Source organism: Pestalotiopsis fici, assembly GCF_000516985.1.
Source record: "Pestalotiopsis fici W106-1 unplaced genomic scaffold PFICI_Scf_6, whole genome shotgun sequence".
NCBI lineage: Eukaryota > Fungi > Ascomycota > Sordariomycetes > Amphisphaeriales > Sporocadaceae > Pestalotiopsis > Pestalotiopsis fici.
The window spans coordinates 1,311,073-1,338,229 of NW_006917096.1; the positions used below are offsets into that span (position 1 = coordinate 1,311,073).

At 50.8% G+C, this 27,157-nt stretch overlaps 10 protein-coding genes across 10 annotated transcripts; 7 read left to right on the top strand and 3 right to left on the bottom strand.

Moving 5' to 3' along the window:
* Positions 1–436: 436 nt before the first annotated feature.
* PFICI_08860 (uncharacterized protein) lies at positions 437–2,554 on the top strand (the record flags this gene model as incomplete). The annotated part of the gene is made up of 1 exon (XM_007837441.1): positions 437–2,554. One exon carries the CDS (start codon positions 437–439, stop codon positions 2,552–2,554), a length of 2,118 nt encoding a protein of 705 aa, XP_007835632.1.
* A 767-nt stretch (positions 2,555–3,321) lies between these two features.
* PFICI_08861 (uncharacterized protein) lies at positions 3,322–4,779 on the top strand (the record flags this gene model as incomplete). The annotated part of the gene is made up of 1 exon (XM_007837442.1): positions 3,322–4,779. The coding sequence occupies one exon, from the start codon at positions 3,322–3,324 to the stop codon at positions 4,777–4,779; it is 1,458 nt and encodes a 485-aa protein (XP_007835633.1).
* A 332-nt stretch (positions 4,780–5,111) lies between these two features.
* PFICI_08862 (uncharacterized protein) lies at positions 5,112–8,102 on the top strand (the record flags this gene model as incomplete). The annotated part of the gene is made up of 6 exons (XM_007837443.1): positions 5,112–5,357; positions 5,501–5,910; positions 5,973–6,929; positions 6,983–7,036; positions 7,091–7,427; positions 7,479–8,102. The coding sequence occupies 6 exons, from the start codon at positions 5,112–5,114 to the stop codon at positions 8,100–8,102; spliced, it is 2,628 nt and encodes an 875-aa protein (XP_007835634.1).
* Positions 8,103–8,473: 371 nt separating this feature from the next.
* Positions 8,474–11,510, bottom strand: PFICI_08863 (uncharacterized protein; the record flags this gene model as incomplete). The annotated part of the gene is made up of 4 exons (XM_007837444.1): positions 8,474–9,369; positions 9,431–10,284; positions 10,344–11,190; positions 11,249–11,510. 4 exons carry the CDS (start codon positions 11,508–11,510, stop codon positions 8,474–8,476), a joined length of 2,859 nt encoding a protein of 952 aa, XP_007835635.1.
* A 435-nt stretch (positions 11,511–11,945) lies between these two features.
* Positions 11,946–12,885, top strand: PFICI_08864 (uncharacterized protein; the record flags this gene model as incomplete). The annotated part of the gene is made up of 2 exons (XM_007837445.1): positions 11,946–12,499; positions 12,549–12,885. 2 exons carry the CDS (start codon positions 11,946–11,948, stop codon positions 12,883–12,885), a joined length of 891 nt encoding a protein of 296 aa, XP_007835636.1.
* A 1,008-nt stretch (positions 12,886–13,893) lies between these two features.
* PFICI_08865 (uncharacterized protein) lies at positions 13,894–14,832 on the top strand (the record flags this gene model as incomplete). The annotated part of the gene is made up of 1 exon (XM_007837446.1): positions 13,894–14,832. One exon carries the CDS (start codon positions 13,894–13,896, stop codon positions 14,830–14,832), a length of 939 nt encoding a protein of 312 aa, XP_007835637.1.
* Positions 14,833–15,030: 198 nt separating this feature from the next.
* PFICI_08866 (uncharacterized protein) lies at positions 15,031–16,880 on the bottom strand (the record flags this gene model as incomplete). The annotated part of the gene is made up of 5 exons (XM_007837447.1): positions 15,031–15,204; positions 15,284–15,343; positions 15,411–16,398; positions 16,497–16,708; positions 16,779–16,880. The coding sequence occupies 5 exons, from the start codon at positions 16,878–16,880 to the stop codon at positions 15,031–15,033; spliced, it is 1,536 nt and encodes a 511-aa protein (XP_007835638.1).
* A 702-nt stretch (positions 16,881–17,582) lies between these two features.
* On the top strand, positions 17,583–20,221 carry PFICI_08867 (uncharacterized protein; the record flags this gene model as incomplete). Its single annotated transcript, XM_007837448.1, has 3 exons — positions 17,583–17,639; positions 17,711–18,803; positions 18,861–20,221. The coding sequence occupies 3 exons, from the start codon at positions 17,583–17,585 to the stop codon at positions 20,219–20,221; spliced, it is 2,511 nt and encodes an 836-aa protein (XP_007835639.1).
* Positions 20,222–20,489: 268 nt separating this feature from the next.
* PFICI_08868 (uncharacterized protein) lies at positions 20,490–23,860 on the top strand (the record flags this gene model as incomplete). Its single annotated transcript, XM_007837449.1, has 3 exons — positions 20,490–21,365; positions 21,416–21,587; positions 21,645–23,860. The coding sequence occupies 3 exons, from the start codon at positions 20,490–20,492 to the stop codon at positions 23,858–23,860; spliced, it is 3,264 nt and encodes a 1,087-aa protein (XP_007835640.1).
* Positions 23,861–24,360: 500 nt separating this feature from the next.
* PFICI_08869 (uncharacterized protein) lies at positions 24,361–26,002 on the bottom strand (the record flags this gene model as incomplete). The annotated part of the gene is made up of 2 exons (XM_007837450.1): positions 24,361–24,478; positions 24,531–26,002. 2 exons carry the CDS (start codon positions 26,000–26,002, stop codon positions 24,361–24,363), a joined length of 1,590 nt encoding a protein of 529 aa, XP_007835641.1.
* Between the last annotated feature and the right edge of the window lie 1,155 nt (positions 26,003–27,157).

A 27,157-nucleotide genomic window follows, 5' to 3' on the forward strand; every position in this document is an offset into this window, starting at 1 on the left:
GGCTGCTCGCCAGGTTATCCCTTCGGTCAACCCGACCATGAAGTTGGAAGTGGGTGAGATCATGGAACCTCGGCCGATTGCAGTCAAGGGTCGCCCGAATGAAGGACGGCCGACGGAAAATGCCAATACCATGTGCTTGATGAGGCAAAGAATCCGGAAAGGGGGGTGTTTTCCGGGCCCGGCATCCCGAGCGAATCCTTCACTAATAAGGCAACGACAAGACACCAAACTGACTCTTGCGATCTCAATCGTTTGCCTGTCCAACAAGCAGCAATTGAAGCCAGTCACTCTTTTTAGTAGCCCAGCTACGCAATAATCACGCTTCCAGCTCTTCAGCTAACTAGCCACTCCTTCACAAACCAACTAATCAACCCCCAAAAACCACAAACCCAACAATTGTCATTCTTTTTTTGTGGAATAATAAAGACTCATCACAATGCGTCTCACGCATAAGCTCGCCATGAGCACTGCGCTCGCGCAGATGACTGCGGCCCTGGCCATGCCAAGCCACAACCCCTTCATCACCCAGAGATCATCGGACTATGACCACGACTTTTACAGCAACACGACAATGGAGTATGACTTTGTGTGTATTGGATCTGGTCCCGGTGGTGGTCACATGTGCTCGAACCTTGCCATTGCTGGTTTCAAGGTTCTGCTCATGGAGGCTGGTGGTGACTCTGGTCTGGACCTCATCCAGCAGGTGCCGGCCATGAACATTGCCTCGACCGAGGACTGGAGCATGGAATGGGCGTACTACATTCACAAGTTCGACGACACGGAGATTGACAAGAGGGACACCAAGATGGTGTACAACACTACCGAAGGCAAGAAGTGGACTTCCTACAACGCCACGGGCAACCTGGGCACACCCGCCACTTCCGACCAGATTCCCGAGGGCGCTGAGCCTCTGGGTATCTACTACCCCCGTACCGGTGCTCTGGGTGGTTGCTCGCGCCACAATGCTCTTTTCAGCATGCAGCCTTATGAGATGGACTGGGACGACATGGTCGAGCTGACGGGCGACAACTCGTACAACTCCACCAACATGCGCTCGTACTTTACCCGCATCACCGACGTCAGCTACGAGCCTCACGCAGCTGACTCTGGTACCTCGGGTTGGTACCCTCTGCAGGTCACCTCGCTGATCACCGCCGCCACTGATCTCAAGATCGTGTCCGTCCTGCTCGGTGCCGCCACTGCTTTCGGCCAGACCATCCTCGATGAGGTTGTCGATGCCGCCACCTACCTCGCCCGTGTCCTCATCAGCGACATCAACGCCCCCGGCCAGACCATGGTTCCTCAGGTCTACCAGGTACCCCTGGTCATGCGCGAGGACTCGCACCGTGGTGGTGTCTACGACTTGATTGTCAACACCGCCATGGCCACCAACGACGATGGCTCCCGCAAGTACTACCTCGACATCATGCTGGACACCCTCGCCACCAAGGTCACCTTTGACACCACTGGCGACAAGCCCCGCGCTACCGGTGTTGACTACATGTCCGGCCAGGCTCTCTACCGTGCTGACCCCCGCAGCGGCGGTGCCCAGCCCACCGGTGAGGGCCACGTGAGCGTCACCAAGGAGGTCATCGTCGCCGGCGGTGCCTACAACACTCCCCAGATCCTCAAGCTCTCTGGTGTCGGCCCCAAGGCTGAGCTGGAGAACCTCGGCATTGACGTTGTCCTTGACCTCCCCGGTGTCGGTACCAACCTGCAGGACCGTTACGAGCAGACCATGGTCTCCAAGACCGAGACTCCCTTTGCTCTGACTGAGAAGTGCACCTGGCACCCCGACCCCGAGCTGGACCCTTGCATGAAGACTTTCGTCGACGGTAACGACCAGGTCTCTCGTGGCGCCTACGCTTCCAACGGTATTGCTGTCGCTGTCATTCGCAACTCGACCACCTCTGCCCGCGGTGAGCCCGACATCATGGTGCTCGGAGGACCCGCCAACTTCACCGGTTACTACTCTGGATGGTCGCAGGGCTGCACGGCCGACGCTCAGCACTGGGCCTGGATCATTCTCAAGTCCCACCAGCGCAACAACTACGGTACCGTCGAGCTGGCCTCCACTGACCCCCGTGACATGCCCGTCATCAACTTCCGCAAGTTCTACAACGACACCGAGGCTGCCCTGGATCTGACTGCCATCCGTGAGGCTTACGACTATGCCCGTGGCATCATGAACGACGTCATTCCCATTGGCGGTATCCTGTCTGGCTCCGACGGCTCGCTCCTTACCGGTCTCGATGAGATCCTTGAGGGTGCCTTTACCGAGGTGTGGCCCGGTGCCGATGTCACTGGCGACGACCTCGACCAGTTCATCAAGGACGAGTCCTGGGGTCACCACGCCTCCTGCTCGGCCCCCATCGGTGCTGACGGCGACCCCATGGCCGTCCTCGACGGTGACCTGCGCGTCCGCGGCATTGACGGTCTCCGTGTTTCTGACCTGAGTGCCTGCAACAAGCTGCCGGGTTACTTCCCCATGATGTGGATCCACCAGCTCGTTGAGAAGGTCAGCGAGGTCATTGTCGCCGAGTACTCGTCGTAAGACTAGTCTTGTCTGCCTCGCCACCCCCCTGCCTGTCTCATTAGCGATGATCTGATGTTGTCTTATTCCACTTCTACATAATACATAAATATAGTACTTAGTTCAGCATATCCACATAACTTTAGACTAATGGAATCGGCCTCGTGGCCTCCTCGATATTTCTTCTTTTGATCAAATGTGAAAATCGTCAGTCTCCATAATCAATCATATCTGAAGATGAGGAAAACTTGCCCATGATTACTATTCATCGCAGCAGACTGGCTCGACCTGATCGGCAATTCCCACCCCATAGTGCGATCGCCACGGGCGCTTGACAACTACTCTCCGTTATCACGGAGAATAATAAAGCGCCATGGACCTGGACTTTCAGTAGGCAATGGGGCTCATTTCGACCCTTGTCCTTGCTGAAGAAAATCAAGCGAAACACTAAGAAAGACCCTGGGCGGGTCAGGTACCGACACTATTGTCTGATTGTCTCCATTAATAAGGGGGGCAACGAAGGTCAGGAACATTTCCTATTACGGGTCTTATATGGAATTTTCCATCTTCTTCTCCTTGCCTCTTCCTTACTGGCACAAGAACCAAAAAAACCACCACCCGGGATTGTGAAACGGCGGTGTCTGAGGCTGACCTCACCGACGTCCAGAGTTTAGTCAAGGCATCGCATGAACACAGCCGACGGTGGATACGGATTGATTTTTCTTCTCAGGTCAGCTGGCTATTGAATTCTCGACGTCGTCATTGGGCAGGAAAGAGACTAAGAAACGATGGAGGCGATACCATCATCAATGGCGGAGGAGAAGTTTCGCGTCGTCATTGTGGGTGGTGGCCCGGTCAGCCTGACGGCGGCGCACGCGCTGTACCGGGCGGGCATTGACTTTGTCATGCTCGAGGCGCGCGATACGTGTATCCCCGAGGAGGGCGCCAGTCTGCTGTCCTATGCTTCGACGCACCGCGTGTGGCATCAGCTCGGGCTGTATACCGCCATGGAGGCCCAAAGTGCGCCCATTGAGTCACGGACCATCCTCACGCACGCCGGTCGCGTCTATCGCACTGGCTCGCCTGCCCTCTTCCACCGCAGGTTGTTTGGCACGCCGCCGTGGAACTTTCACCGGCGCGAACTCGTTCGGGTGCTTTATGATGCTCTTCCGTCAGACACGCGAGCTGCCTGCATCTTGACGGGTAAGAAGGTGTGCGAGATTGCACCTGATGCGTCGGGCGTCACGGTTCGCTGCGAGGATGGTACCGTAGAGCGTGGAACCATGGTGCTCGGTGTCGACGGCGTCCACAGCAAGACACGCGGCATGATGCGGACGCTGGCATTGAATGCCGGTGCCGAAAAGGCCCTCATTAACCCGGAGCGGCCGTACCGAGCCGAGTACCGCTGCCTATGGGGCACCTGCCCCCGCCCCGCGGCATGCCCGCCAAAGTCCAGCTTTGAGGCCCACGGCTCGGTGCGCAGTCTCATGTTCATGACGGCACACGACCAGAGTTGGTTCTTCTTGTATGAGCAGCTAGAGACACCCACGGATAATGCGCGCCGCGACTATGCCGAGGCGGATCAGGAACAGTTTGCCGCACGCTTTGCCGGCATGCACGTTACGCCCGAGCTCGTGTTTGGCAAGGTCTGGCCCACGCGGACGGCTTGTGGCATGGCTGACCAGCTCGAGGGCGTCCTGCCGCACTGGCGTCTGGCGCCGGCGGCGGGTGGACGCGTCGTCCTCGCTGGTGACGCTGTCCACAGATTCACGCCCAACTTTGGCTGGGGTTACAACTCGGGCGTCAACGATGTGGCCGTTTTGACATCGCTGCTGCACGCCGAAGTGGTACAGAAGCGGTCGCCATCGGCACTCTCGGCCGAGGCCCTCGACGACATCTTTGCGCGTTACCAAAAGGCGCGCCAGATCGACGACAACATTGCCAACGTTGCCGCCAACAGCGCCAAGGTGACAAGGCAGAGTGCGCGCCCGCGTCAGTGGTTGGCGGCGGCCGTCTACTGGCTCCTCGAGCACGTCGTTCCGCTCCTTATACCCAACTTTGAAATGTTTGCGAGCAAGAAGGTCCTCGGCACAATCATGCGCCGTGGCCGCGTGCTCGACTTCCTCCCCGAGGATGCGTCCGCTTGCACCGATGCCCGCGTGTTTGGCGGCGAACTAGGATGGGATTTCCCGATCCCTACCATTGCCGCCGCTGCTGGAAAGAGCGTGGCATTGAATTCGGAGTAGGATGGTGGATTGGTAGAAGAGTCAACTTTGTATCATTTTGTATTGTATTATGACTTGTATGTTACGACGGGGTCGATGACATGTACTGTTTCATTTGTGCCCAGCATATTTCTTCCCGGCCCCTTCAAGCTTGAGTTTTAAACCGCTTTAGGCAGTGTTAATGGCAGGGACTCACTAATTCGCGGCGGCTAAGCCTTGTGAGGGGTAATATGTGGTGACAAGAAATAAAACTTACCGGCTTACCTACATTGCGCCAAAACCGCGATGCTTCAGTAAGTGATGCCAAGAACTCTGTCTGCATGGTTCACACTGTTGAAAGAGCTGGAGCAACCATGGCTCATCGCCAGGATGCGGCCCAGGTGAAATTCGCCATCGAGGTGACGACGCAGCTCCAAGCGCATGCTTCTGCTGTCGCGGCCGACGAAAGTGTGAGGGGTTCCTTCCCCAGTCAGCTTGCTGGGTTGGCCTTCCACGTTCAACAGAATCTGCAACAACTCTTGGATTCACCAGAGACACGCCCAAAGCAAACTAGCCGAGGAGTATCGCAGTATCTGGAAATCATCGAGAAATTATATCAGGTATGATCATTATTGCCTACAATCACTATAACTAGCGGGCGGCTTCGACTCATGTTAGCGCAAACTAGTGGCCTCGTTCGACGACTAAACCTGCGAATTCCGGCGACCTTTTCGATCGCAAACACTACCCAAACATTATCAAGGTTCTGTCGCGAAAGGCTCTAGGAATCACGGTGCTCAAGAGTTTCGCGACCGACCCGAGGACGACAGAACTACGAAAAAAATTGACCAAGTCTGTCGAGAGGTTCCTTAAAACCATTGCGACCATCCCTACTCTCGAGCTCTCCAACGTGACATTACCAGAACAGACAAACACGGTGCGGGACGATTTTCAGTCACATATACGATCTCTCTATGCTGCCCTCTCGTCTCACTGCTTGTGCCATGAAAGCAATACAATTACAGCCAATCTGCGTCTAAACAAATGTTGCACACCAGGCGAGATTGAAAACAGCATTAATTTCAAATTGTTGTTCCTAGATCACCCACATAGTCGCACAAGTGATCCCCGTTGCCAATGGCAGGATGCCAGAATCTGCGTCGTTCAGCGAAGGTTCGCGAGTTCATGCACCAAAACCACTCTATACAATTGTCCCATGCTAACATTGCGGTCAGGGGCGTCAAGTTTCGGGACGCCATTTTAGCTTCCACGAGCCAATCCAAGCATGGACAGTTGATATCTTCAGATGCATTTTGCCAACTCATCACGAGACGTGCCCAGTCTCAATTGATGCTCACTGTATCTGAAAAGGGTCTCGTACTTGATGGGCATGGCCTTCCTTCACAAAGCCTTCTGCTCCGGTCGTCCAGCATCTCTCTTGCTGAGCTGCTACAAGTGACTAGACTTGATCCTAAAATGAGACTTTTGCTATCATATACCATTGCCAAAGCATTCTGGCAGTTCTATGGCACCGACTGGATGCAAAAAGAGTGGACAAAGGACACTGTACACTTCATGTTCGAAAAATTATCGACTATTCCAAAGGGTCTGCTGATCAATGAGCCCTTTCTTTCAGCACAATTCGGAAAACCGACTTGCCCGGACAGCGAAGACGAGGCGAGAATTCATTCGTTCCCCAAGATCCTCGCTCTTGGTATCATGTTGATCGAGATTGAACTTGGCATTAGTTTGGAGGAGAGGCGTACAGCAGATCACAACGGCATCGACGGTCTTCCAACAGTGAATACTAATTTACTCACGGCTTCCGATACTTTCAAAGATGTGTTGAAACAGAACTCCGCAGTCTTTAAGCCCTTGGTGGAAGCAATCGAGACCTGCCTGAAACCAGACCGATTTAACGAATACCAGAATGATGTTGCATCACTTCGCGAGGCACTAATGAAGCTCATCGTTGATCCCATTGAACAGTTGTACATGGTTGCATGGGAGGATCCAGACAAATCAGACGTACGCCCAATCTCCGTACCGACATCTGACGACAAGGACGTCAGCCAACATTGTCATCTCCCATCTCCCCCTCCAGAAATACCGGTACAAATATCTAGCTCACATTTTGCAACTTGGGAGAACGGTCCACAGCCCAGACCCTACTTGCAACATTTGTCAGGAAGGTAAGAGAAGGAAATGCATTACCAGAGTCAATTAATTGACGGGTTGTCTTTAGTCATACGCCATCTCAATCGCCTCATTCTCAAGTTCGAGGAACCATATCTGAGCAGTAAGTCGGATCTTCTCCAAATCAGTAAAAAGGAAGCTGACATGGGGTTCAAAGTACTTCTGGTCTTTCTTCTGATGTATGGTTTGAGCAACTAGACGATCTGAACTCGGTACTCCGAGCAAGACGGCAGGAGACAGATGCATTATGGCGCAAATCGCGAGTCGCAATTCTTGACACTGGCGTGCACGAGGACTTGTATGACTCTGATGGGATGGTCAAGGACTACAAAGACTTTGTAGGCAATGATGACCAAATGTGGAGGGATAACGTGGGCCACGGAACGAATGCAGTCCGTCTGACCAAGAAGGTTTATAACATGGCTGAAATATATGTTGCTCGGGTATTTGAGACCTCCCAGGCTTCCAATGATACAGAGGCTCTTATGGCTCAGGTAAGTTGATGCGCCTCCGGTGATCAACCCAAGATGCTAAAGATTGACTAGGCTATACATCATGCTACAGATGTGTGGAATGCAGACGTTATCGTCATGCCTTCTGGGTTCCGGTCACATCATCAAGAAATCATGGGGGCGATTGAAAAGGCCAACCATTGCCGCGTCCTTGTGTTCGCAGCAGCTTCAAATTACGGTAACAGCACGGAAATAGCATTCCCTGGCCGGCTTTACACTCACGGCAAATTGTTCTGCATGTTCTCCACGGACGCAAACGTGCGATGCCTACAGAGTCTCAACCCATCACCTTTGGCGACTGCACGACACAGCTTTGCGATTCTGGGAGAGAATATAGTTCTCCACCCCAACGAGCCCTCGCTCTCGGGTACATCGTTCTCGACCATTATCGCGGGAGCACTAGCCGCTCGTCTTTTAGACTTTTCTCGGCAACGGGGCATTCGTGAGCAGATACGTCACCGGGACCGCATGGAGACGGTCGAGGGAATGTCGGCGGTATTTTCAGCAATGGTCATGGCCGTCGATAACAGGTATCACTGTATGACTCCTTGGAAGATTTTACCCAACATATCTGAGCCCGAGCCAACGAGGCGAAGACACAAGCGGCGAGATTACATTGGCGAAACAATTTCAAGAGCACTCGATAATCTGTATTGATTGATTGTACCTATCAACACCACACCATGGACCTCGCTATTTTCCGGTGTCATATTCATGCTTTGCTTCTGGGCTTGCTACCTTGATAGGTCATGTTTGAATAGAAATATGATTATATCAGTGCAGGATATCCCGAACCTTTTTACACCGTCTTGCGCCTGATATGCCAGTCCGCCGCAGCCTCACGTGCTGACATGCCCCATCGGGGTATTCAGTACCCCGGTCTCCTGCGCAAGGGGACCCTAAGTCTTGGTAGGCCCGTCAAGCGACTATAGCCTTGATTCTGCAGCAGTCTATATACCGTATACGTCGCCGTATCCGTCGTTGTCAGAGGAGTATCCGGTTTATATAACATATGGTGGGATGCCATTTTATGTCGGGTTGTCGTCATAGCCCGCTGCACCATTGGGTGGGATGGGCGAAGTATCATCACGAGATTGAGGTGCTTGTGGCCGATTGCTCTTGTCATCTTTTGGTCTAAAAGTCAGACGTGCAGAAGAAGCACTTGCGACAGCATCTCGATATCTGTCTTCATCGCTGCTTTTATCGCGACTGATGGTGCTGTTATTGGTCTGGCTAAGAAGGTTGTCCGAAGCCAGAGATGCAGGAACAGCACTCGGGGTATCAATTCGATGTCTTTTTGCATAGTTGACATCATCAGTTCGATAGAAACTAAGCCCGGGGCGGCGGTAGAAGATTCTGTGCACATCCAGCGGCTCAGGAAGCGGCGACTGCGGGTGCTTCTGAAAGCTAGTGATGATGACCGACCCCTGGTGTGATATTCTCGGCATTTGTATGCAGTCATCTTTGGCTGTATCTCGGCGCAAGAACTCACCCAGGGGCATGAGAATGTTGTGGATGATGACTACCCACTGCTCTTTGGCTCTGCTGTTGGCTACCCGGAGCATGGCCTCAACAAGGCCACTGCCGCGGCCAGCCTGCACGAGAACGTCCAAAAAGTCCGGCGTGTCCAGGAGCTGCGAGGCCATCTGTCGAAATGCTTTATCCAGGTCGCCGATTCCCATCACCCGGTTGAAATCAGCCCCATCAAGATCTATAAAGAATATCCGTGAGCCAGGAGGCCTGAAGCGCAAAGCGAATTCAGAAAAAAGTGGACGTGCTGAAAACATTGGAATATCTAGAAGAGCCAGGAATCCGTTCTGTCTTCCAAATACGAAAGTTTCAAGAGCCTTGAAAAAGGGTGTGCTGTATCTCGGTTCCAGGTGAGGCCATCGTGGAACGGTCAAGTCGAGCTTCGGCTTAATGGCTATAATAACATTAGTCGTCCATTGTTGCACAAACCTAACACAAGGGCCTCCTTGACTTACGCAGCTCATCTAACGTGGGGGTATTCTCTGAACGGATATCATTCAAGACTTCGAGCTCGATTTGAAGCGGGTCAAGAACGTCAATCACGAGGCTCTCGCCAGGTAGGTACATCGATGGAAGTGACGGAAAAGCAAAACTCCCTCCTTGAACCATCATTTGTAGCCGTGCAAGCGCATGCGGATATATTACTTGCAATTGATCCCATTCCCGATCATTCATAGAGGCGAAGGAATCTAGAAGACTGAAGCAGCGCGTGAGATCGACAGGAAGACCAGAGTCGCCTCCCTTCGTCCTGGCAAGGGAATGCAAGTGCTTTATCAGCGTGTTGATGCCCTCTGGAAGTAAATTGATTTCAATATACGGCTCTTTCTCATCCGAATCGTCCAAGTCAGTATTGATACTCAAGCCACCAACTGAACTATTCGAAATCGAGCCTTCCGTATCACGATTGACTCCTGGTGGTAGGCTCCAGAGGGCGAATTCATGTAAATGCTGAAGAATGTGCTGATCAACTGTAGTCTGTATCCCCACGGGCGTATGCGCGCACAGGGGGCAGGACGTGGCCTGGATGACCTGGCGTTCGCTGACGCGAGCCAAAGACGAGAGTTGTTGCACAGGTACGATGCCTCCATGAGCCTGTTGCATGTGTTCTTGCCATTGGACTGATGACCCAAAAACGCATAACTTGGTCTCGCTGGATGTGGGGAGGCAGAAATTGCATGTCCACATTGTTGTTGCGTGATATTCTCGAACGTGACTGATCAGTTCCTCCGAGGTCAAGTACATTTCATCCGCCAATGGGCACTCTTCGTAAAAGCACATATAAGGCAGGATATCATGAGCCACATGACCTCTGATCCACGGATTAGTTTCTGAAAACCGTATTTGATCTTGGGGATCATGGTAGGTTACCTCCATCTCGAGCTGTGGCTCCTGTATTCAGTGGGGAGTACATCGGCACAGTAAGGACACTGTATGAAATCATCCGAGATTGGCTTTGGGCATTTAGGATAGTCTTGGCTGATGCCAATCTTGGTCATTTTGGTCATGACTGAAGGGGCTGCTTTGGGCGGCGCCAGTTGCAAGCCCAGTTGAGACCCAATCTCGGTCGCGCTTCTTGCGATACTGCCGACTCTGGACTGAGCGCTAGACTTGACTGTACCGCCTGCTTTTGACGGCTCTGCTTTGACATGCGGCATCGGTGTTGGAATTGGCATTTTGATTTCTGGCATGAACGTCGAATCGTGCATTGGATCCTCCAGCCCGCCCTTGGCCTGGGGTTCGATTGGTCGCATGTCCTTTGTGGCCTCTACAATCCTATTCCTCCTGAGGACGTTGCCATGGATAAGACGCTTTTGCACTGGTGTGAGTAGATCAGTATTCATCTTATCTTGAAATACCTCGAAACTCGTCGGGTCTCCAACATCAAATTTGATGCTTCTAATCATGACCATGTTCGTCAATTGCTCCTTAAACTCGTTGAATTCCGACTCCCTGAGAGCAAGGGCTGCGTCTGCTCGTTTGAAGCGGAACTTTGTTCCCGATCTCCGAATCATGGATGAGAACCGCGTCAGCTGGGCAATAATCGTCCTGATATTGTACATTTGTAGAGAAAACGGTCCACCTTCTGATGTCGAGGCACTAGATTCAGAGCTTGCTTCATCATCGGAAAAGCCGGCGAAATCAAAGTCTTCGCCGCCTTGTTCGTCGAGTTCTGACGAGGCGACATCGCCAGTAGCTTCTGATGAGAGCTTCCTGTCTTGATCTCAGGTTAACTCATAAAATTCCATGTTCATGGTTACTTCATGGACTCTTACCTATACTAATGCAATCTTCGAGATCTTCCGACAAGCCGCCCAGCAAAGCGACTATGATCCCGCTGACATCACTTCGGTTCCTCACACGATAGTCGAGCGATGACTTGCCAGAACTTAGAGCCTGCAGACCAAAAGCCCAGATGTTGAACTCGCCGCGGCGCATCTCGAACCAGGCCATGTGTTCGCCGTGTGTCAGAGACAGGCATTGTGCAAACAGTTGTTGGCAGGCTGCAGCCCGCTCCCGAATCGTCCCGCCGGACATTGCCACCTAGAAATGAAGCCGGACGCGACCGACGCAGTATGAGTTTCCGATCAGCGTCGGCCGGCCATCGGGACAAATTGAATACTATGCACTGACCAAAAGCTCGCGCAACTGTATTTTGTCGTCACGATAATCGCCTTTGAGATCCGAAATGATGGCTCTCTGCAAGCTTGAATCCATGCAGAATTCTGCGATAGAGACTTGACATGTTCAAGCCGTTCAGTAGATCTGCAGCGGTGCTTACATTTCGTTGGTGGAGATTCCTCGGCTTGATACCCAATTGTGATGCATGACCGATAAACCCCTCTTTAGTCTCGTTTGAGACAGCCTCGTGTCATTCACAGGTAAGCTGACGGTCATTCTTTGTATAATTTGCAACAGCTTCTTTTGGGTTAAAAGAATTTAAAAAATAAAAAAATAAAAAATTGCTCGGCCATGACGTCCAAGTGCTGGTTTGTTCTGCGGCATCACCACTACCCGCCGCCAACGTTTACAAAGAGCGGATCTAAACAGACAGGGGGGCCACTGCGCCTTGGGCACATCATCCCCGATCTTCAACGCCTGGACAATGTTATCAACACCAAAAATGGCCCGCTAGAATTACCGTCTGATATGCCAATATATCCGACCAAGAGTTGGGATCTGACGTGGAACATTAACCAGGGTCGAGAATGGAACGCATCAGTCAGTGCCGGCGTCCCCATAGCTGCGGCAGCTGGCATTACGATAAAGGCCGATGCTGGTGTCGCTTTTCAGCACTCTGTACAGAATTTCTGGGAATTCGAGTCCCTGGACACGTACATTATTCAACCAGTAAATGAATACGTGGAGGACTGTTTAGAAGATGACCAGGTCGCATCCTACCTGCAGAAGCATAAGCACATTATTACGCCGTCGGTCTTTATGATTACAGGATTGATCATTGCCAGAGGAGCAGAGGTCAAGAGCTCAGCGACAGATGGTGTCGAGGTACATGGTGGACCAGGAGTGTAAGTGACCTCGATCAGTGTCGGAGAAAAGTCGCTGACAAGTCGGAAGGGAGCTCCCCGCCATTGTCGAACTTGGATCAGACCTTGGTAAAAAGAATGAAACATCGATATCTTCCACAGCAAAGCGAGTGAGCGATTTCGTCTGGGCAGTGAGGCTGGCCAAGATTTCAAAGGGACTACTCGATCGTACCTGGTCACACCAGACATTCGCCAAAGGAGCTACGTTTGGTTTAGATGAAGAGCAAGACCAGGGGGAGATAATTCGCCAGATATTGAGTAAAGAAGGACTTGGTGACAATTTTCATCTAAACATGGAGGACGATGGATCAGCATTCGTGGTACAGCCAACTGAAAAAGTTGACGACGGGATAACAGATAGACCTTGAGTAAAGCGACTATCAATACACGAACCCTCTGTCTTTGTGTAAATTGATATATGTGACAATTGCACCTGTTATTCCAGTATATGTACCATTCCATTAGCCCATTAACTCCAGAAATTAGAAACTCCCTTGGCAGCTTATAATGCATGCCAGCCGACCATAATAGGAGCTTCAAAGTTTACTGCGCCAGACTCTAAAAATGATAGCGTCGCGGTACGTCACGAGCCGGCGGTTGACATAGTACCTGCGACGTATTGTTTGGTCGAAACCATTGAAGCATCCTCATACCGAGGCACAGAATCTTAGCCTCACTTGTTTTGCAGCAATATACCTGCAGAGTTTACTCTGATGGGTTCAACGATGAAGCTCGACAGAATGGCTTCTTTCGTAAGCAAAGATATAGCAAACGCAATATGGTCGAGACTTACAGTATCCTGCAATTGAAACATTCAAATCATTAATGTTATTGTTAGTGAGTTCAGCATCAAAGTGATACTACAACCTGCCTAAAGGCCCTCTGAATGGTAAGTAGCCGCACGAGCTCGCGCGACCATAACGCTAATCCTCTATTTTGCGCCAACCAAACCCTGCAATTCTTCTTGTAGTTTCCAGTTAAACCACGCGCAGCGCCCAGGCTGCTGCCATGTAGAATATCCCGTAATAGCTGGAGCTCGAATGCCCCGCCTCGATTTCTGTAATACGTAGACTTTATATTTATAAGTATCCGGAGGATAGCTTAACGAATGGTATTCCGTAGCTTTGCCCTGAACTAAATAATTCGGAGTATAAATCAAAGCCTACCTGTAGTGTCCTACATTCTGGACAGCCTAAAAGCCCGGGCACTAAAAGTGGGATGAACTGCCCAGAACACAGCGCTAGCTTTCTACCGGTTGGGCGAGTTCCGCAGTCTAAGAATCACCAAGACAGCACTTGTGTCCCAGAACGTCTGATGATCAGCAAATTGGCCAGCGCCAGCAGTATTCCCTCTTTCTGCACGCGGTTTAATCAACAATGCCCTCCACATCCCAATCAATTACGGCAACCTGTCAATGTGGCGCGGCCCAGCATAATGTCACCATGCCGGATACTTCATCTCCTGTGCCAGCCGTCTTTTGCCATTGCGACTCATGCCGGCACATGAGCGGGTGCCTGTCTGTTACTAGCATTGCTCTGCCTCCAAATGTCCCTCCACAAACAGGCTTGCTCGACCGCCTGACGCCATTTGAATTCTCCAAGAACCGAATTACTCACTATTTTTGTTCAATATGCGGCACCCATATGGTGGCTCGAGTCCTGCCCAGACAAGGGAGGAAAGACTTTGAAGAATTATGGTTCTTCATGTGTGGTACGATACAAAACATGCTCTTGGCTTACCAACCATGTCATGAGTTCATCGCCGACACGATTGATGGAGGCATTGCCAAGTTTCTATCGTTTGACAACGGCAGGCAAATAGAGCGCTGGGCTCAGCGTCCTGAAGACGGCCAGCACCTGCCACTCGACTGGTCATCTCACACTGGCCAGGCTACGCCATCGCCGCCAGATGGGACGCTCCACGCGCATTGTAAATGCCGCGGTGTTGAATTCTGGATTACCCGTCTATCGACTCCCTCCAAGTATGCTGCAACTATCTGCGACTGCGAGTCATGCCGTCTAAGCAGCGGCATGGACTCCCGCGTCGTAGGCTTGGCACAGATTCCCATTCAAAACATGAGTCTGGACAGAGAGGGGTGCACTCCTTGCCCGGAAAACTTCTCATTCGGAACCATTAAAAAGTACCAGCATGTGTCAGGCGAAGAGAGAGCATTCTGTGCCACATGTGGTGCCTCCATCTTTGTTGACAGGCACGGATTGGGTACCCTCCGGATTGCCGTCGGTCTTTTTGTTTCTAGCAAAGGGGCGCGGGCAGAGGATTGGTTGGAATGGAAAGGTATAGCTCAAGTGGGTTGAAAATAACAGCTTTTATCTTGCTGTTGCAGTTACACAATGTAATCAACGCCAAAAGAAAGAAAAAGAGAACGATTCATCAGCGTTCGTGGTTTAGCCAATTGAGACGGCTGACAATATGGCAGCAAACTGATCCCGTGTGAAGCGCTATAATTAGCCCACGACTTTTCACAATCTTGTCTTCTCTCAGTGAGGCGTCGTCTAATCCTTCAAGATTTCGGCTTGCACCTGCGCCACAACTTTCTCGTCATCGATACCCGCGGAGACGCCATTGATTATGTCCTTGACATTGGTGACTTGCGAGTGCACCTCGCCGTCGAAAAGAGCAGATATTTCCTCCAGGGATAGCCCCTTGGTCTCTACCCAATAGATTGCCTTGATACAATGATTAGCAAAGCCAGGTTGTGGAATAAGGATCGAAGGCTGCTTTTGGTAGGGTATCTCAAGAACTTACTATAACGACTATTTGGAAAATGTTCCAACCACCGTTCATAATATAGGTAACCCAGCCGATCTGGAACCCGGGTCAGAATGTGAACCAATACTTGGGGGAAATATCTTGTCAGCTTGAGGTGACTCACGTTGGCCATGGCAATCGGGAATGCAAAGATTGGAACGAGGATGATGGCATTCTGCCAGGTGATGCACCAAGACACGCCAATGCTTCTGAGCTGGTAGTTCATCAGCTCGGGCGCATACATTTGCAGAATGGGAGTCCAGCCAAAGCTGTAAAAGCCTTGGGCCAAGAACATCATGGCGATATTGGCGTAAATGGCGCTCTTGTTGGAGCTGGTGCCGTAAAACTTTGTCAAGGCTCCAATGATGAATAGAGTAATGGTGCAAAGGCCAGTGGAGATGAGGGCCAAGGTTTTACGGCCAAGACGGTCCGCCATGCAAGTGCCGATTAAGCAGATGACGAGACAAAAGGCGTTCAAAATAATATTGACCTCTAGCTGAATCGTAGAGTCTGTAAATCCAGCATTCGTCAGCGCCGTGCCGAGGTAATAGGAGAAGATGTTGCTCCCCGTCATCATGCTGAAGACGGCAACGGTAAAGGCAATGAACAGCCTCTTTCGATAAGACTTGTTTGTCCACAGCTCCTTGACGCCTACGGTCTGATCCGCTTCCTTTTCGTAATCGAGCGATTCGCAGACTTGGATGAATTGAAGCTTCACCGCAGCATCAGACGTGTCACCGTTGGATGAAATCTGAGCAAGAGCGAGAAGTGCCTCGTCTTTGCGACCCTGGTAAACCAAGAAGCGAGGGGATTCGGGGGCGAAAGGGAGTGCCAAAAGAGAAATGAGGGTAAAGACAATCTGGAATATGGCTGGCAATCTCCAAGCCCAGGTCGAGTTCAGATATGAAGTGCCATACGTGATGCCGGCTGATACCAGGCCGCCAACATAGTACACATCATTGATCAGTCCCAGGCCGAGGGCACGTTTATCGAGAGGAAGTGTTTCGGATATGTAGACCGGGGTCACCACATAAGAACATCCGATACCTAGACCAAGGATAAATCTGGAAACCAAGAACATGGCCGTATTCTGAGAAGCAGCTGTAAGGATACTGAATAACGGTTAGGTATTGGCAATTTTGTGGATAAGCGACAAGCGTCGGCGAAAGATGAACAAAAGAAATCACAGTTGAACATAATCTTCACATACCCTCCGACCATGGCGATAAGGCCCGAGTAAAAGGCCGATGGTCTTCGCCCAATGTGATCCGGAAGTTTGGCAATTACTGCACTCCCAAGAGTAGCACCAATCCAGATGATACCCGAGTTCAGCCCGGTCGTGGCGGGAGTTAAGTTAAAGTATTCTGTGTATTGAGGTAGAATATTCAAGGCGTTCATCATGGATGCATCGTACCCAAGGACCTGACCGTGTCTTCAGTAAGTCACACAACTCAAGATCCCTAAGAAAACAGATCTGTTGAGGGAATCTCACCGTGCCTGTATTAAAAGCAGTACACATGAGCATCAGTATGACAACCCATGATTTCTGTGGGATCCAAGATGGAAACTTGGAAAAGGTTTCGCGGACGGTCATGACGACTGATCTTGTTGCCTTGGAATGAATCCGAAAAGCCGTTCAAAGTCCAGTATTGTTCTGTTTTGAGTTGAATTTCTAGATTAAATTGGAATTGTAGTCCTAGTGAAAGGCTGACGCTAGGTGCAGTCAGGTGGTATATCGTCTATCCCAGGGAAGCTCACTTATCTTCATCCCTGGATGCTAATCTAGGCTGAAGTAAAGCGGAAAGACTGGAGTAAGAACCCAAGCCATGGTGAACTCCGTCACTCCGGGGTAAGATAAATAGATAGCTTATCATATACCACGTTTCCACCCACCCCACACTATACTATATTCAATGTATATTTCCCCAGACTAGAAACATGGGGTAAACTCCCAATTTGGACATGTTCAATTATGACTAGCCCCCGCCCTGCAAGCGACAGCCTAACCATTTCACCAAATCAGGAAATTCGGGAGGACGACTATCGGTAACCCGATGGCTGTCGGACGAAGGAGTTGCTGAGGAGCTATCGGATTAGGTGTCGGAGATACATCTGACCTACTCAGCACGGACACGAGCCTATTCGTCACGAATGGGGGCCCACTGTATTTCAGGCGGCATCATAAATACGAGATGTAACATATAGAAGCCGGCCCGGCGTGGAAGGCAGTGTTTTCGAGACTACTTGGACACTTCATAAAGCAGATCTCACCACACGCAGACAAAGACCTACAAGCATGGAGGGAGGAGTGGACACCAAGGCCATCCTCGATAAGCTCACTATCGAAGAAAAGGTAAAAACGAAATCCTAGTCTCATTATTTCTTGCATTAGAAAGATTTCCAACTGACAATGCCCTATCCTAGATTTCACTTCTTGCCGGCGCCAATATATGGGAGTCTGTCGCCATTCCCGCCAAGGGCGTGCCCGCGTTCAAGACGTCTGATGGCCCCAATGGCGCGCGGGGCGCCAAGTTTGGCGACGGCTTGACCTCTGCTTGCTTTCCGGCGGCATGCTGCATCGCGGCGACATTTGAGCCCGAGCTAGCTCTGCGCGTAGGGAGGGCGCTCGCGAACGAGACCAAGTCCAAGGGCGCCCGCTGTCTCCTGGGCCCTACCATGTGTATACAGCGGCACCCTCTGGGCGGGCGCAATTTCGAGAGCTTTTCCGAAGATGCCTTCTTGACTGGAAAAATGGCTATTGCCATGGTAAAGGGCATACAGAGCCAGGGTGTGTCGGCAACGGTCAAACATTTTGTTGCCAATGAGCAGGAGACGTGTCGCCTCACTGTCGATACGATAGTGAGCGAGCGCGCACTGCGTGAGATATATCTGCGCCCGTTCGAGATGGCAATCAAAGAGGCAAACCCTTGGGCAGTCATGACCTCCTACAATCTCGTCAATGGAGAACATGCAGACTCCAATGCCTTGTTGTTGAAGCAGGTGCTCAGGGGCGAATGGGGCTGGGATGGACTGGTCATGAGCGACTGGGGCGGCACCAATTCGACCGCTGCTGCACTCATTGCTGGCTTAGACCTAGAGATGCCAGGCCCTACCCGATGGAGACAGCCGGAAGTGGTGATGGAGGCGTTGGAATTGGGTGCACTGTCGGAGCAGGTCATCAACGACCGGGCTCTCCATGTCTTGGACTTTGCCAAGCGCCTGGGATGCTTTGAAGATTCTACCATTGCAGAGGAAAAGTCTATTGATCGAGCAGAAGATCGAGCCCTTATCAGAGAAGCAGCATCAAAAGGAATTGTTCTGCTCAAGAATAAGGATAACACCCTGCCTTTGACCAAGGAAAAGTTACTGGGCAAAAAGGTCGCCCTCTTGGGATACGCCAAGATGGGCTTGGCTCATGGTGGCGGAAGTGCATCTGTAAATGCGCATTATCGGGTGACTCCTTGGGATGCTTTTCAGAGGGAACTTGGTGACGTTGTCGAGTTCTCATTTGCAAAAGGTCAGTAGTCTATTCCTTCTCATGACTAATTTCTTCCTGGCTAATAATGGACGCAAGGCGCTCATACCATGCGTAACCTGCCGCCCATTACCGAGAACATCACCGACAATCAGGGCGGAAGCGGCTTTACCTGGAGACTATACCATCCCGGCACGACTGAGCCAGTCCAGGTGGTACATGGTCACAAGCTCTCCGAGGTAGATGCCCTCGACAGTCAGCACATACCCAACATGGAGGTGATCCTCGAGGCTACCTATACCGCCACGGAAACCGGGCCTTGCTACCTGACCTGCTCGGGACTCGGCCCCAGCACTCTGGCCATCGATGACAGGATCGTCTTTGAACAGACTGAGAACTGCAACGACGGCATGGCCTTTATTTTTGGTGGCGTACCCGCGGTTGAATCCGTAGTCGAGCTCATAGCTGGCCAACAATATCGAATCCGTATACACACCAAGCCTCCAGTAAAGATACCCGGTGTCGACCTTGGCATTCTCGAGGGCAAGATTGGTGTTCGGGTCGGCCATATGCTGGCTAGCGAACACGACAAGGATCTCCTCACCGAAGCCGTCAAGCTGGCCAAGGCTACCGATACCGCAATTGTCTTTACAGGGCACGAGCCTTCGTGGGAGACCGAGGGACAGGATCAGCTGTCCTTTCACCTGCCAAAGGATGGCAGCCAGGACCGTCTGGTTTGCGCAATCGCGGCCGCAAATCCAAACACCATTGTGGTCAATTCGACGGGTGTGCCCGTGGCCATGCCTTGGCTCGAGGATATCAAAGGCCTCGTGCAGACATGGTATCCTGGCCAGGAAGCCGGCAACTCCATTTTCGACGTACTCACTGGCACTCAAAACCCCGAAGGTCACCTCCCTTGCACCTTTTCCAAGAGACTCGAAGATTGCCCTGCTTTTGGTAACTTTCCCGGCGAGTACGATGAAAATCGTCAGCTTACAGTCGAGTACTCTGAGGGTGTTTTTGTCGGGTACCGTCATTTCGATCGCCTACCAAGGGACAAGATTAATTTCCCGTTTGGATTTGGGCTGAGCTACACCGAATTCACGTTCTCAGATTTCAGTGTCAAGGAATCGAGCAAGGGATTTGTGGCGACTGTGAACGTGACGAACACTCTCAGCAGGGCTGGTGGCATCGCAGTGCAAATTTACGTCGGCAAAGTCGGTAACCCTTCGACTGACCCCATCAAGACGCTGGTGGCTTTTAAAAAGGTTACTATGCAGCCGAATGAAATGGTAAGGGTGGACATGCCAATCACCAAGCAAAGCTTCTCAGGCTTTGATGAGGAAACTCGCAGATGGATTGTTAGGGGAGGAGATTACAAGTTTGGTGTTAGCAAATCAGCGGCAGACCCAGTCTTGGATCAAATCATCTACATTGAGCCGCAGATATTTGCGCTATAGTGGTCTCGGAACGCATGTTCTAATACGCTACGTTTACTGCAATATCTACTGGGGCTCGAATTTTCCACGCGTTACACAGGCTACAATTGCTTACCCAGCGGGATCATCGACTCACCCCGCTCAATCCTTGCCATTTCCAACGTCCGCGCCATATCTTCGTACCCCGCTCGAGCTGTCGAACGCCAAAGTACATAGAAGAAACTCAGCAGGGTTTAGCGAATGGATTTGATATTATCGTGCCCCTCTACATCTTGAAAAGCTCCTAATTATGCGACGTTTGTCACGCTTCCCCTTCATAAAGGGACTCAGGGCTCAGCCGGAGGCGTCCGATGATCATGACGCCAGTGACGAGACTCTGTCCAAGTCCACAACTCTGCCGACAGCAGACAATGCTAGCGCTACAGTGGGCGAGAAGGACCGCAAAGAGTCGGCATGGGGCTTGCGGGAGCTGGTGAGCCAGCCTCCAGCGAGGGTCGGCTGCGTGGATATCATTGCTATTCATGGCCTAAATGGACACCGAGAAAAGACTTGGACTGATGCCGAGACCAAGTTCAACTGGCTGAGTGACGTGAAAGGTCTGCGCCATGATATGCCGTCTGCCCGTATCATGACTTTCGGTTACAACTCGAAGACGTATTTCAGTCGATCAGATGCAGATGTGGTGGACTTTGCATCAGAGCTCCTGGCGGCAATCAAAGCCAAGAGAACAACTATAGAGGAGAAGCAGCGGCCGATAGTGTTTCTCTGTCATTCTTTAGGAGGTATAGTCTTCAAGCAGGTGGGCGTCTTTATTTTCTTTGTGTTCTACCACTATATATACTTGCTCCATTCTGACCTTTTGAAGCTTGTTGTTCGAGCCTATGAACAAGACACTTTCTACTCAAAGATTTTGGATAGTATCCAAGGCGTAGTCTTCTTTGGGACACCTCATAGAGGCTCCGATCTAGCATTCTGGGATCATATTGGCACCCGCCTAGTAAGAGTCGGCACGTTGGGCTACTTGACAAACGATACACTGTCCAAGGATCTGAAAATCAACGCATACATGCTGAAGAATATCTCCGACTCATTTGTCTACCGAGGGGCCGGACTCAAGATCCGGAGTTTCTACGAGACCCTCCGTATGAAGGGCCTGAACTCCAGGGTAGGGCCAACACATTGCTAGTCCATGATCGCAAAGCTGACTGGGCCTAGGTTGTTGAGAAAGACTCCGCAACTCTTGGCTGGCCAAATGAACTAGCCATCGCGTCGGTAGCTACTCACTCCACGGTTTGCAAATTTCCATCTCGTGAGAATTCGCGATACCAAACAGCCATATCCGCGATATATGAGGTCATCGAACAGGATGAAGCCAATCGAGTTTTGCGTAAGATGCCATTGATTCTTTGAGAACGAGCCCCTCCAGTATGCTGACCAAAAACAGAAGCCTCTGCACAGGAACAACTTTGCTTGCAAGAATTGGGCTCGGATTATCAAGGACACCTAGGCCAAGTCGATGACCATGTGCCTGGTACCTGTGAGTGGGTCCTTTCACATGGAATGTGGCGGCAATGGGATGCTGCGCCGGATTCCTGCCTCCTTTGGATAACAGCGGATGCCGGGTGCGGGAAATCAGTGATTGCCAAGTTCATCGTAGAACATCTATTGACTCAGTCTCGCGAGTCCTTGGCACCACGCAACATATGCCATTTTTTCTTCAAGGAGGGCTTGGATGACCAGGACAACGCAGCATCAGCTGTTTCTAACCTGCTCCACCAAATATATTCTGCCCAGTCTTCCCTCATCAAGCACGCGATGAAACGATATACTACCATGTCACTGTCCACTTTCAAGGCCTTTCCAACACTTTGGTCCATTTTCCTCGACACAGTGAACGACCCTGACCTGAATGCAACAATCATGGTATTGGACGGATTTGACGAATGCGAAAAGGGATCTTTGAAGCAGATGAGTAAGGCTCTGGCTTCATACTTTGATCGTGCCGCTTTACAAGCTATGATGGATAGCAAGCTCAAAGTCATACTACTTAGTCGGCCTGACAATACCATTCAACAAACACTCCAGTTGTGGGGCAGACAAGAATCTCGAATCTCACATGCACCGATGCAACAACAACAACAACCTTTGTATAAGCTAAGGCTTATGGCCGAGGATGAAAGCCTTGCGATTGCTCGCGATATAACGCGTTTCGCTAAAGACAAAATTGGTGCTTGGGGGCAAAGCTCCGCCCTGTCGGAAGACGTCCTTCAGCAGTTGGAGAAGACGCTAATCGGACGCTCTGATTTCACTTTTCTCTGGATATCCATTGTGATGAAATTGGTGGAGGAGGCTTTAGTTGACGGCCTCAACGGTGAGCAACTAGAGTCAATACTCTGTACCACGGAGCTTGATGGTTTATATGAGCGTCTTCTGGCGGGCCGAACGCTGCCACTCAAAACCAAGAAGGTCTTGCAGATCATAGTGGCGGCAGTACGGCCGCTGACCGTGAATGAGATGTGTGTTGCTGTCGAAGTTCTTCAAGATTATCATCCCAAGGCAGAAGGGAAAGCGCCAGACCTGGCTCCCTCGACGTTTCGGAGATCTTCGCCAGAAAAGAGTTCGGGGACTGAGCAAAGGTTCCCGAAGCGGAAAGACGCGAGAGAACCCAATGACAGATCCCAGGCCCTTGTGTCTGACTTGGACGAGATTGGGAGACTTGTACGCAAGCCGTTTGCAAACCACCTGCGTCAGTTGTGCGGACATTTCGTGCGAATACGAGGTGGTAAGATATATTTGGTCCACCAAACAGCTAGAGACTTTCTCCTTGACCGCTGGACCACAGAAAGGTCAGCGCAAAGCAATGGCTCAGCCCACAAAACCTCCGCCCACGATCCCTCTGCCCGTTATCAGGATCGGGATTCGTCCACGCGGCAATGGCGGCACTCAATCAATTTATTTGCAGCTAATCGTTATCTGCTTCAAATATGCGTCGATTATCTCAGCCTTTTCCAATTTGAGTATCCTCTCAAGGCCGATCAGTGGGACGAGAAAAAGGTGACTGAGTTTCTCAAAAGATGTGAATGGGACACTGCTCGATCTTTCTTTGGTTACGCAGCCCTTTACTGGGTTGAGCACTACCGAGAAGTGAGACTAGACTTGAATTACTGTTTCGATTATTTGCTCAGCCCAAGCCACAACTTGTTCAAAATATGGATCTTGGTCCATCGATCCTGGGTGTCAGAAGAAGAGCGATCGTACCTCGAGGCAAGCGGCATTCCCATTCGGAGGGCACATGCAGCGAATTCCGAAGAAGAAAATAGGAAATCCGAGGCCAACGGATTCCGAGAAGCACTGGAATTTTTCGAATTTGACACGGCTACATTCGAAGACCCCGCAGATGAAGTATTTTCCCTCCCTTCAGAGAAGATCGAGATAAATGATGGTGAGGATGGGCATGGAATGGAAGATGAGTTACCGCAGTACAACCGCAAACATGTTCCGCATTTCCAGCAAAGACGGCGCAACAAAGCAGCTCAATTTATCCTTGAGTTGTCGAATCCCATGTCTCCAGGTCGAAGCAATCCCAGCGCGGCCGGATATATGGACGAGTTTCTGGAGATCAATCCGGAGTTTAGAAGCCGTGACCGACATCCCCCTTAATCTGAGATTGGCTATCGTTGCTATGGACGCTGATTAGGTATTCTCCTATCATTGAGATAGCTGTATACGGGGAAGGGTCCAGGTGAATGCGATAGTTGAATTCATAATCGAGTTGCAACAGAAGATGCGCCCAGTGGGCTTGAATATAACCTCCTAAAATAATACTCAAATATGGAAAGGAAGACAGAAGAACGATTTTTTTTCTTTGTTCTTCCCCGTTTGTGTGTGGTCTATATTTAACCATCATCATGGTGTCTGAAGTTACTAGCATCGAAATCCCAGTGCAGCAATGCCAGTGCTTTAGCCCGTCACTAGGCATGCTGATGAGGCGTAAAGCAGTTAGATGATTGCATGCATTCAGAAACTTCAAAAATCTACACTTACATAAGCCTGCATGCACACTGTTTGTCTCTCATCTTCTCTGAATCCTCTTCCATGAGACGATAGACTGTTGTGAATCGAAGCTCCTCAGTCTGCCCGCCCTGTTCGTTCCATCTATTCTATAGACGTGGCCCTGTCCAGGTTTCTCGTCTGAGGCGGACCAACCAGGACTGTTTGTGAAGGAAAGAAACCTGGCGCTCCTTGTTGAATCCTTCATTCTGTAACAAATCAATGAACCTATAGATGATTGTCAGTATTAATAATTTGGGATCTAGATATGAAAGCATACCTCGTGTTATCAATCCTGGGCTCGAGGCAAATACTCATGGTTCTGGGGTCCGACTGCCAAATCCACTGAGCTAAACTTGAGGACCATTGTGGAACAAGGCCTCTAGCCCACTCCTCGCCAATGAAAACATGGATTCCCCTATCATAATCGTCTGCCTTGATGCGCTTTCCTAGGACATCCTCCTTGACCCAATATATCTCAAAGTAGCCAAATGGCTCGCCATCCCAAGAGCCAATGGCTGGAAATGAGTGCTTGGACTTCAAAGCATTGGACAAAAAGTCGGATTGATATTTTCCCCAGAATTTGGTTACACGAGGATTGTCCATCCACATTTCCAGCAAAGCTGCGTCGGAAAGTTTGGCTAGATGGCCGTGCTCTTGGGTGGCCTCGTGACTTTTAGGGCCCAAGTATGGTACCGGACTCGGAGAAGCCGAGGCGACACGGAACGATAGATACTTTCCTACACTAGGAACGTATCTCGTGTAAAAGATCTCACCCATACGATGCGGCTTTGGGCGCAGAGGATGTCGCACACCGTCAGTCTCCACATATTGGAGAGGCGGCGGTGGGTAGTACGTGGGCATGTGTGATGCCGAGAAATACGGCGTCAGTGGGTATGTCGGCAAGTTTGTAATAGACATTGGAGTAGGACCTCCGGGCACATCAGCGGAGAGCAAACCGTTGATCGAGATATGCGAAGAGTGACCCTTCCAGCCAGGTTCGTTCCTCATTGGGGATGTGGCCCTGCTACTATCAATGGGCGACCCAGGACGGGAGGAGCCATGTCGTTTGGGCTCCAACGTGAACAGAAATAGGCCAAAGGGGATCTGCCAGAAAGCTCGTTGCGAGGCAAACATGTGGTCCCAGCCCTCTGAGTTCTCATCCAAACTCGTGCCAACAGCAGAATCCATGGTCGAAATGAGGCCCATTCTCTCCAGCTTCGGAATCATATTCCGAGAATGGAGGACACCCTCTCGCTTGATCCGGATGCGCCATTCGCCTCTTGGTCTGGCTTCAGGTGGTGTGTACCGAGATTGTTCCGTCTCGAGGTGAGCCGATGGCTCGGGCTGCTGGAAATACCAATAAAGGGTGATATAGAGCATGAGCGCTATCTGACGGGAAGGACTCTTGGCAGGCTCAAAGTCCTCCGAAGACGGCGTCACAATACTAGAGATGAAGATTGTGTCGTTCTGGAGGGTTGGTTGCCTGAATGCGTGTACCTTGGATCTCGTGGGCGACTGCGGCTCTTCGTTACCGTTGCCAAGAGTGTCTGCCGAGTTTGTTCCATTAGAATGCTCTGTTGACTTGGTGTCTTCGTCATCTTCCGTGTGCAGCACAACTGTCCACCCTGGCGGGAATGGTGAGGGTGCACGGCCAAGGTTCATATCGTTTGACTTGAACTGCAAGCCTGAAAAGACAGGCTGCACAGTAAATGTCTGGCCATCAGGTAGATGAATGATCGACGGCGCCATGATGAATGAAGCTCCTCGTGACAAGGTAGCTGCTGCGGGAGATGTGCGCAAGGAAGTGTTTGTAACAACTGAGATAGCAAGTTGTTACAGTGGATATACTGCGGGGTTGATTCCAAGACGGGCAAAGATGGGTCTGTATCTGTAGTGTGTCTGTATGTATGGGTGGGAGTCAAGATGAATGTTTACGACGCATTTCTCAAATAAAAACAGAGGCGGTGGTATAAGCAGTTTTGTGCAAGAGGACAGGGCATGAAAAACGAGATGGTGTAAAAGAGTCAAAACAGCTCACGGTGGCCTGATGATGGCAATGAACAAGCTTTTCCCGTCTCTAGATTTTTTCCGACCGTAGAAAGGTCAGGTACCTGCTATCATTCTTATAAACGTCACGCCTGCATCAGCTCAGTAGGAACAACCCGCCAACCCGCCCAACGTGGGGTCGGTTGGGTCTGACTGGAAACATGGTTTTATGTCGCGGCAGCAAATCACAACTTGACAAAGATGATCATGTATACCAGGACGCGACTTCGCGTACTTGTCAAAGTGACCCCTCATGCAGCCAATGAGAGTCAAGACATTGTCATCGGCGAGAAGAAAATCGTATAGTGGTATTGGCCAACTGGAAAGCAGCGTTGTAGCGTCTACCTACTATTTGAGGAAGTGCAGCCCATAGAGGGGTAGTTTCCAGGGTACCCCTCTTGGAAATGAGGGTCATTGAGGGTCTCATATGGCTCGAAATGGATGTGGTCATAACATAATGGAAATAGTAGCTACCTGGGCCCTGGTGTTTTTGGCCCGGACGGGTTGGAGCACTCCGTACGATAGCTTCAGTAGGGGCTTCCGAGAAGTGAATGGAGGATATCAAATGGTTGCATATGATTGCAGTTGGCTACCTTGTGTATTTTGTTCATGTATTCTGTACTTGCTATTTATCAAAGACATGGGCAATAGATTTTGGTCCCGAATATGAAGCACAAGTTGTCTGTTCCATGACGATGACTGTTATCGCTCAAGCTAGAGTTTTTGCTTTGCCCTCATTGCTTCGATAGCCCAGGTTTTTTTCTTCTTCTCAGGCTATCCCCATATCGGCGCTACCTTATGTAGCTAAATGTTCTCTAGTGCAGTCATCCCGCCCTGCTATGCAGCTAAGCCCCAGCT